This window comes from Silurus meridionalis, chromosome 23, assembly GCF_014805685.1.
Source record: "Silurus meridionalis isolate SWU-2019-XX chromosome 23, ASM1480568v1, whole genome shotgun sequence".
Taxonomy (NCBI): domain Eukaryota; kingdom Metazoa; phylum Chordata; class Actinopteri; order Siluriformes; family Siluridae; genus Silurus; species Silurus meridionalis.
Window position 1 is genome coordinate 9,034,846 of NC_060906.1, and position 11,462 is coordinate 9,046,307.

The window sequence follows — 11,462 nt, forward strand, 5'->3', positions numbered from 1 at the left end:
ACATAAAAAAACACATTTAAATCAGCATACTGACACACAAATGCGTTGTGGTCACGTGATGTCACTAGTCAAAAGTTAAGATGAATCCTGAAGACAGAAGCTACTGAGCAACATACTTTTGAAATAGTTTAGAGTTATGCTATTAGTCATAATACACATGAAGATATCAAAATGAACTGTAGCAAAATATAATATACTTATATGAATATTGGTTGGTTGCAATGAATGTGTTTGATTAACTAAAACGAAGAAGTTCATAAGAGTCGTTTGTTTAAACTACATTTTAATTGAAAGGAGAGATTTCTTGCCATTATTTACGTGGGCATGTTTTTTTTTCATCACATTGCAGATCTGCTGCTGTAAATTGTTTGAGGAAGCTGATTAAATTTATATTTAATACATTGGTTCAAACCAATGGCACAAAGAAGGCATTACAATTGAGGCAATGGATAATTTCTACCAAGTATAGCATCTATCATGTGACTGCAACATGACCGTTCCTGGCCCTACACTATCATAAGAAGGCATAACAGTTGCATGCAAAATAAATAACCGCAGGAAATTGCAAGAGGAAGCATTCTTACATGCAGTAGATAGATATATTTTTTGCAGCTTGCATCATCAGGGCAGGGTCCCTCGGCCTTGCCGTCCCATAAGCACTACTGGAACGTGTGTTGATGTGCAACTTTGGAGCCCCACGGACGATCAAGATGTACCCCGCCACCACAGAGAATGAAAGAAGAGAAACAGAATCAAGGTGACAACCCTGCATTATTACAGAACCCAGATCTAGGGGGACAGAGGAGAAGTACAGTACAGACGAATAGCAAAACAAGCAGAAGCATAAAGCGGGGTCCGTTTAGATGGAAAAATGCACAAGACAATTATAATTCCTTGAGTGGAATTTAAAACCAGGGGAAAGTTTCCATTAGTGCATGAAACAAGCCTAAAAAAGCAATTATATTTTTTCTAAAAGCCCTAGGTCAAGAGGCAAACTCAATTAGACTGAAAAGAATGCATTAACTATTAAATATGGTAACAAAACAGCAAAATTTTTTATTTGCTATTGTCTTTAAATACGAACTGTTGTTTGGAAGAGCACTCACCTGCTCAAGAAATGCCCCTGCAGATCTCCCCTTGGCATGGTCTCTGAACAATGCTCCGTAAACGGGCATAGCACCATGAGCTTGTCCAGCAGCTTATGCACGAGGACATTGGATCTGCGGCAGTTCTGCAGCAGGATGGGCACACGGTCCACTGGGCAGAAATCGCTCTCGACAAGGAAGTTGGTCAGGCACTCCTGGCAGTAGGTATGTCCGCACGGTGTGTCCAGTGGGCAGATTAGGGGCTGTAGGCAGATGTGGCAAGTGAGCTCATCGTCCACATCTTCTTTGTAGTTGTACTCATGGTTTTCGTCCAGCAAGTGACGCTGGCCGCAGACCTTGCACAGGTCCACATCTGAGGGTCCTGTAGCTGAGGGTTCATAATCCATGCCGATGCTAAACATCATTGCAGTGGCAACATCAGCTGGCATGGCCATAGCCCCAGTGGGGGATGTTGCTGTTGGACTATAGTTTGGCAATTCCAAGAAACCATCAACTGGCATTGCTGAAGCACCTTCAATTAGTACTGGTGTTGCTCCATTGCTTGGCATCCTTGTAGCACCATCAGATGAAAGCTCTGATGCATTCATGGGTGTCACCATGGCACCACTAATTGGCATTTCCGCAAAATCGCCAGTCGACATTGCTGTAGCGCCTGCTTCTTCTGGCTGCTCAAGTAGTCCATCACCGAATGCCATGGCACCCCCTTCTTCTCGGCCCGCTTCTGATGCATTACTGATAGCCATGGCGACTGCCCCTTCCTCCTCGTCGACTACGCCATCACCCACTACACTTTGCATGCAATCTGCCTGCACTGTTTCCATCACAGGATAAATCCCAGAGCTTGCAATCTGTGATTGTGTGAACGGTGTAGGGAGTCTTTTGTATAGTCAGCTTTTATCAAGACCTTGAGAAAAGAAACAGAAGCAGAGAATATCATTTATAAAATGGGTGTCAATAGGGACTGAGAAAGAGCGTCGAGCTGCGCCATGTCAGCTGCAATCCTGGCAATAGTAGCCAACACAAATTACTTTTTTTTCCTCCTTTATCTTTTGTGCTTGGCAGAATAAGTAGTATTGAACTGCACCCAAACTCATTTTTCCACCAGCAACAGAAATATCAATACTGCACCCGAGTTATCTAATGATCTTTGCACTGAATGAGAAGCAGAATGGGACGGGAGCGGAAGTAAGAACGAGCGAACTAGAGTTGACAGTGAAATGCTGCCATATGGGTGAAGGGTGTGTTTAAAATCTATGAACCCGGGTTCTGGTCGTCTTGGATAAACATGTTACTTGAGCGTTTGCATGCTATCTAAAACACAATTTGTTTTTCTAAAGATATATCAACCAAACTAAAACTATATGGCCAGAAATAGATATAGATATTCCGCTATTGAAACTAAGAGACAGCATAACAATGCTCACAAAGCAGGCTCTATTAAGATGTAATGTGTTATGGTTAAAGTAAAAGAACTCATGTCCTGCACAGATCCATGTCCTCAACCCCTGAACACTGAACTAGAACACTGACTGAAATCTGAGACTCTCTCATCAACTTCAGCACCTGACCTAATGCTTTTGTAGCTGAATGATCATAAATCCTCATAGTCACCCCATTTAACACCTAGTGGAAAACCCTTCCAAAATAGCCAAACTTATTGTAACACCAAATTATGTGAAATATATAGCATGTATGGATGTGATGTCTGGTCACCAAATACATCTGGCCATTAAGTTTATGGGCAAATACAAGCCACATATATTTACTGCTTGGAATCAGAGTTCAAGACCAAATTCAACACATTGTTGCAACACTGCAAATGTAAATATCCAGCGAAGGATGACTCATCAAGTTATTTTCTAATGTTAAGACTATTTTTAATGGAGTCAAGCACTCCATGATTTTTTTTTTTTCTCTCCGACATCCCTCTCTGTTAAGTCTTTTTGATTTAACCCTTTGTGGTACTGTGTTGCCTCTGAGCAACAGAAGCAGTTTTGGCAGGCTGCTCAATAAATAAATAAATAAATAACCCTACCATTGTTTTCTAAAGCATAGAGGGGAAGACTTTTACACTAAAAATAGAAATGCTAAAATATATATATATATTTCTACAGTGGGGGAAATGATTATTTGATTCCCTGCTGATCTTTGATGTGAGTTTACCCTCTTACAAATAATTGAACAGTCTAGAATTGTTATGGTAGGTTTATTTTAACAAAGAATGACAGAATATTAAAAACAAAAAAATTCATATTAAAATCAATAACATATATAAATTCATTTGTATCTGATCGAGTGAAGTAAGTATTTGATTCCCAACTAGCAAGACTCCTGACCACCACACATCTAAATTAATCTTGTCCCTTCAAGAAAGAACTCAAACTATCAACTCATTATGTGTATAAAAGACACCTGTCACAGAAGTCAAGTCAAGTCAAGAGGCTTTTATTGTCATTTCTACTATACACAGTGGTACACAGTACACAGTAAAAATGAGACAACGTTTCTCCAGAACCCTGGTGCTACACTAAACAACAAACAACAAAACAACATTAAGCTAAAACACAAGTTACATAAAGAAAACACAAGTTACATAAAGAGTCAACCTCTTACGTTCAAATCTCTCCACCACCATTTTCAAGACCAAAGAGCTGTCAAAGGATGTCAGGGACAAAAGTGTAGACCTGCACAAGGCTGGAATTGGCTACAAGACCATCAGAAAAAAGCTTGGTGAGAAAGAGACCACTGTTGGCACAATGATTCGAGAATGGGAGGACCACAAGATAAGTAATCGCCTTCGCTCTGGAGCTCCATGCAAAATTTTACCCTCATGGGATAAGGATGATTCTGAGAAAGGTGAGGGATCAGCCCAGAATTACACAGGAGGAGCTTGTTAATGATCTCAAAGGAAGCTGGGACCACAGTCACCAAGTAAATCATTGGTAACACACCAAGGTCCCTCTGCTCAAGAATACACATAAACAGGCCTGTCTGAAGTTTGCCAAAAAAACACCTGAATGATTCAGAAAAGGCTTGGGAAAATGTGATGTGGTCAGATGACGCCAAAATTTAGCCCTTCGGCATCAACTTGACTCACTGTAAAAAAAATGGAGGCAGAAAAATGCTGAATATGACCCCAAGAACACCATCCCTGCTGTCAAACATTTGTCTGCTAAGGGTACAGGAAGACTTCACCACATGAACGATGGTAAGAACCACCTGGCCTCAACCAGAACACTGAAGATGGGTCGTGGATAGGTCTTAAAGCATGACAATATCTCAAAACATATGGCCAAGGCATCAATCTGATGGTCTTGTAGCCCCTTCCATCCTTGTGCAGGTCTACAATCCCTGACATCTTTTGACAGCTCTATGGTCTTTCTCATGGTGGTGAAGAGGTTTGAATGGAAGAGGTTGAATCTGAGACAAGTGTCTTTTATACACATAGTGAGTTGATATTCAGAGTTCTTTCTTAAAATGACAGGACTAATTTGGGTGGGTGGGAATATTTGCTGGTTGGTACAGGATCAAATACTTATTTCACTCGATTAAATACAAATTAATTTATAACCATTCTTTAAAGGGTTTTTTTATATTCTGTCTCTCTGTTAAAATAAATCTACCATAAAAATTCTTCATTTCATTGTAAGGGGGTAAATTTACAAGAAGGGGATCAAAAAATTATTTTCCCCACTGTACATATGAGTAAAGCCAATTACAATGAATTGCTTCAAGTATTATTCATAAAAATAAAAACATCGCTTCTGATTCCGAAATGCTCTTTGAATAACTGTGTATGTGAAATAGATACTGTTTACTTGTCATATTTACATCACAACACAGTAAAATTCTTTCTTCTCATATTCCAGCAATGTTGGGAAGAAGAAGTCAGAGCACAGGGTCAGTAATGTTACAGCACCCCTGGAGCACAGAAGTGTTAAGGGCCTCTCAAATGGGCCCATGAAAGAGTGCTTAGCAAGGAAATGTTTTTTTTTGTTTTTTACATGAATTTAATGATTTACTTCTATTTCATCTGATGACTCAGTTAATATTTTCCCTAGTAAAATCAAACAGATTCCTGAAAGCAAGCAACAAAACCTGGAATAGCCAAACCAAACGAGTTTTATTTAAACAGTATCAGTAATGAAATTATGTGGCTGACCGATACACGTTATTTTCATTACCGTGTCAAAAGAAGATGAAGTTTAATACATAAATATGTACACATCATTATTTAAATTCAATCAATCAATTAAATAAATCAATAACATTCTAAATATCAACCCTGGTGCTTTTTAACTTTTTTTTTTCTTTCTTTCCAGATTATTCCTTGCTGTTGTTGTTGCTGAAGTTCTCTCTCTAAAGGATGTCTACAAAGAACATCATTCAATAGATCTGATTCCACCCAGCATGGGAACTGAAAGAGACCTGACAACAAGGCATTATGGCTACTGATAAAGTGACCTGCTGTGCCCTGATTGGTCATGTGACCACATTCTGGCAGAGGAATAATTATACAGTAGTGTGGTGTCGAAAAATTTTAATATGTTAAACTATGGTTAAAAGCTGCATATTTTTTTTTTATTATAATGCATATTAAAGAAAGAATAAATGAAATAAGAGAATGAGAGAGAGAGATAGAACAACAGAAAGAGAAAAAAAAAAGTCTGTATAAAGAGCCAGTCGTGACATACACTCACACGATACACGCCCTGTCCCATTGTTCGATTTATGCTTGAGAAGGATAAAGGCACTTCAAAACAGTGCACACACACACACACACACACACACACACACACTTACACTCAGTAAAGCCAATAAGGTGACTTTCCAGCGTATTCTTTAAAGCATTACAGATAAAAGAGAAGTCATATAATGCCAGGAATTCATCTCTTTAATATATTCTGACTAAAACTTTCCATCACCTTTCACCTATTTTCCATAGTTAAAACATTAATGATTTTTCCATTCTGCCATTCTGATAAAAAAAAAAAAAACTTTTCACCACACATCATAATGGCATTATCAATTGCAAAAAATAGTACACTGCATAAGTTCAGATTCATATGACAGGAAACTGTTGACATTACTAACCTGGCTATGTATATTAACACATTTTTTATGATGAACTTTTTTCTTCAAGCAGTTTTAAAAAATATGAAGGAATTATGTGTTGGATTCGCTGTTCGGCAATCAGACTGTTGATTCAGTTTACTTTACGTTTGTACTGGATGTATAGAAATAGAAATATTTTTGGTAATATAAAAATAGGCTATTATTAAATTGTGAATAATTAAAATGGATTATAATGTCAGGATTTACATATTTGTAAGTGCTAGAGTTATTGGGGTGGAAAGGAACGAGAGAAGAACAGAAGAACTGGTATTTCGACTGCTCCTGCTGTCAGTTACAAACTCAGACTGGTGAATCATGAGAAGGAAATGCGTCAGTTTGTTTTAAAAGAAGAATCGTCATTGCTCTTATGAAATCATTTGATAGGGAAAAAAAAACATGACATCATTAATCAACACTTAAAATGCAATTATCAAACAATTATCTTTATTGAAGAGATCAAGATCAGCAATTTCTGAATGATTTTCATGTTTTTTTCCCACTCCAATGTGTGTTTACAGAAGGGTGAAGTTAAGGGTCTGGGTTACAGGTGACGTGTTCAAACCCCGGTAACGGCAAGCTGCCACTTTAGGGGCCCTTGAGCAAGGCCCTTAACCCTCTGTGCTCCAGGGGTGGTGTAACAAGGCTGACCCTGCACTGTAACCCCAACTTCCTAACATCGCTGAAATATGCAAAGAAAGAATTTCACTGTGCTGTAAAGTTCATGTGACAAGTATAAAACAAAGTATGTACAGATCTCATTGTTGAACAATATCTATCAGGAGAGGCGTATAAACCGATTCCCAAAGCATTATGTATACAATGGAGCACCGGAAACACCTTTACCAACAAATGAAGGAAATGAAACACCACTGAGACATCACCAAGAACAGGGCGTCCTTCCAAATCTGGCAAAAGGACAAGACAATAGCTTACCAGCAAAGCTGCCAAAAGACCTACAACAACACTGAAGGAGAATCTGACTAGTGCTGATTTCTCTCTGCATGTAACAACAATCTTTCATAATCTTCACATGTCTGGGCTATAAGGTAGGGTGGATAAACAGGAGCTCTTTCCAAATATCTCCATTTGAAATCAACCTGTTCTGGTTTTTTGAGACTTATAGAGACATTTTGTGCTATAATAACAAACCGTATACTTGGTGCTAGAACAAAAACAGGCTTCCAAAGAAGACATAACTTAGAAACATTCACGCAGAGCCAAGATCTAAATCTTGAAAAATAAAAAACCTGTGGAAAGACTTGAAAAGGGCTGTGTGCATGATATCCGATTGCAGTTTATAATGATCTGGAGGATGTGTGATTTTAGTAGACTCTCTGGTCCTCAAAAAGTGCTGTATTTCAAGCAAAGGTGCTTTAACATAGTATTAGTTAAATGGTGTGTACACTTATACAACCAACCAACCAAACAACCAACCTGTAAATACCCTAGCAAAATTCTTATAATGTTAAACAAATAGTATTATTGCTAGCTATACCAGATTAAAGGTGATAAAAGATCTGGCATGATTCACTATGGTTTCATTTCACAAAACCCAGCAGTTTTAACATGGGAGCTTTCAAATATAGTGTTTTATATCCATTGTAAACATGTAGAGTTACATAAGCACCCCTGTCATTGACAATACTCTCTCTATTCTTGCTCTCTCTCTCTCCTTTGCCCTTCCATTTTCGCTTTGTCTTTCTTCTCTCTATCCATTTCTCTTGGGATCTCTGTCCTAATGTCAGATTAGATTGGTTTTGAAGGCTTGGTTAACTGAGAGGCCTGTAATGGCAGTGCGTGTCAGCTTCCACCCTGCTTGAGGTATGTTTCTTTTTAATTAAAAAATGTGTCAAATGTGTCAACTTATGCAACTAAAATATAGATACAAGTGAAAGAACATTAAAGGGTATAGAAACCTGAGGTAGTAAATCAAATCTGTGAGCAAAACACACACAAAGCAAGCATTACTCAGATAAACTTTAGTTTATATAGATTTATGGTTCCAGTTTTCACTTTCAGGTTGTAAGTGTGCTAAAAAAGCCACCTTTACCCATCTGAGTTAAAGAGTGATAGATTGGCAGGCAGAAGACATGAATGCACTGCAAATTCTGTACACTTACTGGGATTTAAGGCTCCTTTTTTCTTCTGGAGTGTCCCAAATCTTCCCAATCTTTTCCTTGACCGTGTACAGTAATCCTAGAGTTTAGGACTGATCTAGAGAGTACAATGTCTAGATCGAAAGAAAGAAATAGACAGAAGTTGACTTGTCCCAGCTGTCACATGCTCTTTTCAACTCTTTCCCGAGTTTTGAAATCCTGTGTAGAATCCGTATTTGGAGATTTGTTGAATCTGTGGTGGCAGATATATAAGCATGTGTTTGGTGTGTGTGTGTGTGTGTGTAGGACCATCAGGAATAGCAGTGTTCTTGGAGAGCATGGAGCAGCTTGGGCTCTCAGTCTGCCCGTGCTGCTGCTCAGTTTACACACACACACACACACCTGACACAGGAAGTCTGATGGTATGGGGTGGAGCTATTCAGGAAGACAGGTAAACATGAGAACTGCCCAAACCTGCGTTACCATGGAACGTTAACAGCCCCACACACACACACACACACACACAAAAAAAGGAACATGGGAGAAAGCTGGGGCTAAACTGGGTATTAGACTTAACAAGCTAGTAAAGTATACACAGATACACACAAATAAACACACACACATTTGCTGGAGGTTAAAACACGGCTGATATTTTCTGAAAGCCTTGTTCTTGGAAAAACCTGCAGGTTTTGGCATGTCACGTGATCAGAAACAGAGATGTGAAACAAAGATGACAAGAGGGCTCTGTAGAACTTACCAGTAGCCATATCAGTTACATAAAAAGCCCATGGTTATACAACACCACACTGAAAGCCGGACAGAGTGAGCGAAAGTAGGTTAGTTCCGTTACAGGATTTGGGTTTAATGATTTATATGGGAAAGGAGGGGCATAAATATTATATTAATGTTATATTAATGCTAGGTAATGTGTATACAAAGATAAAAAAACAACTTATCACACCCCATATTGCATCAGGCTCATTTGAATTCCTCCTATAAATGCTTTACTGGTCCCTCTATATCTTATAGTACTAAGCAAGCCTGCATCAAAAGCTTTTCTCTGCTCTGGCACCTACAGTAGGTGGTGGAATGAACTTCTCTTGATGTCCAGCTGAGCCGCTCTTCAAACGATGATTAAAGACCAACCATTTCCTGAAGTACTTCAATTAGCACTTATTGTCCTCCTAACAGAGATTATAGCATGATAGTATACTTAGGCTGTCATAGTGAGTTGAAAGCACTTGTTTTACTGTAGATGAAGGCATGTGTTGAATTATATAAATGCAAAGAAATCCTCCCTCTTTATTCCTTAATATGATATTAATTGACAGACTATCCTCTTAGAAAACTGTATCTATTTAGGTTTCTGCATGAGAAGAATTGATAGCCCTTGCATTTTAGTTATTTCCAACTCTTCCAAAACATTTGCATCATACACACAGCTCTTTATGAGTTATGAATATACATATAAATATGTGGCATAAAATTTTCCCTTCGTTTGAACTAAGAGACACAATCATGTTCTAGCATGAGGAAGTACAAAGATATGTTTTACATGGGTTGGAGTTAAAAGATCTTGACTTGACTGCTGTGGAACTCTGACTGCACCCCAGGCCTCCTCTCCTCACCTCCATCACTACCTGACTTTACTAACAGCCTTGCAGCTGAATGAATCTCCACAAATCTCCTCAAGCACAATCTAAAATCTAGCGTCTTGCCAAAATAAATTAGGCTATTCTAAAAGCAAATGGGGACTAAATGTGGAATGCAACGTTCAAAAATCTTATCAGGTGTCCACAAACTTTGTCTGTGTAGTTTATACTTCACCACTTTGGGTGTGTACTTTACCTTTAGAAAGCTTCTTCATCATTGAATTTAATTGAGCTGTTCATATGGTGGTGCATACAGCAGCCAGACAAATGGGGAGAAATTCTGGCCTTGTACTAGACCTCAATATTTAGAAGTGTCTAATTGTAAAATATGATTATTGAGTGCATTTCAGTAGAAATTCCAAATACCAACATTTTCTCTGGATTGAGTGTAATGTTAAAGCATACAGAAAGTTTGTTTCTGTTTCATCATTTCAAGTTCTATCACTAGCATTGTAGTGTCAGTATTCACATCAATGCCCTACTATGACTTTCAGTATTTCTTTGGTATGTGTCATTCAAGCTGCATAATCTTTCTATGAATAATGAATAATCACACATTTTTGTGCCTGGCTGATTCGCACAAGGTCACAGTGTTTAATTTCTAAAGTCTGTCTGTCTGTCTGTCTGTCTGTCTGTCTGTCTGTCTGTCTATCTGTCTATCTATCTATCTATCTATCTATCTATCTATCTATCTATCTATCTATCTATCTATCTATCTATCTATCTATCTATCTATCTATCTATCTATCATAATGTGCCATGCAGTTTAAGTTTGAAACCGTCTGAGGTACTTATTTTATTAAAGTATAACGTTAAATGTTTCTGCATATTCAGTGGTAGGTGAAGCACCCTATTCTTTTTTTAAGTAAAACTCCTAATCCCCTGCTTTAATGTGACTCCAGCAAAAGTAAAACTCCTCCGTTTACACGTCAACTTGGGCAAACATTTACAAGTGCTTTACAGTTTTTCTCAGCTGCATTAAAACGTTTCTCAAATCAGAAATGAAATTCTAAAAACTACTTGTTCAACCTCCACATCATTTAGTCACTTGTGCACATCGTAAAAACAATTTCTCGTTGTTTTGCTCAAATTGTGAATACTTTAGTACATTCATTTAATCGATTGTGTACAAGTGTTTAATGTTTCCTACATTATCAATTGTTTATGTCATGATCAAAATATATTATACTGCTCAATAGTTTTGACCCTCAAAACATCTTGGTATCAGTTCATTGTATAAGTCATTTAATGCAAAATGATCATGATGTCAACATCTGTCATTTAAAATTTCTATTAAACTTTTTTTTTTGTAAATGTGACCTAAATTAATGAATTGTGCAGATGAATCCTGAATGTCACTAATAAAGGAGAGTGTTTACGGCATCAGATCAATCAATGATCAACTAGTTCTCTAAAACAGGTCAAAGTTGAATCTAGTGAACCTTCAATTAGAGAGTGTATACAGACAGAGAACAACACAGAATTATAAATTC

General features: G+C 37.9%; 1 protein-coding gene across 2 annotated transcripts in view; it reads right to left on the reverse strand.

Moving 5' to 3' along the window:
• lnx1 (ligand of numb-protein X 1) overlaps positions 1-8,720 on the reverse strand; it is a 48,429-nt gene extending 39,709 nt beyond the window's left edge. For both annotated transcript variants that reach the window (XM_046836518.1, XM_046836517.1), the window contains exons 1-2: positions 8,342-8,720; positions 1,107-2,010 (exon numbers count right to left, since the gene is read on the reverse strand). In XM_046836518.1, the coding sequence (XP_046692474.1) occupies positions 1,107-1,927 (821 nt within the window). In that variant the 5' untranslated portion in view covers positions 1,928-2,010; positions 8,342-8,720. The remainder of the gene's footprint in view (positions 1-1,106; positions 2,011-8,341) is intronic.
• Between the last annotated feature and the right edge of the window lie 2,742 nt (positions 8,721-11,462).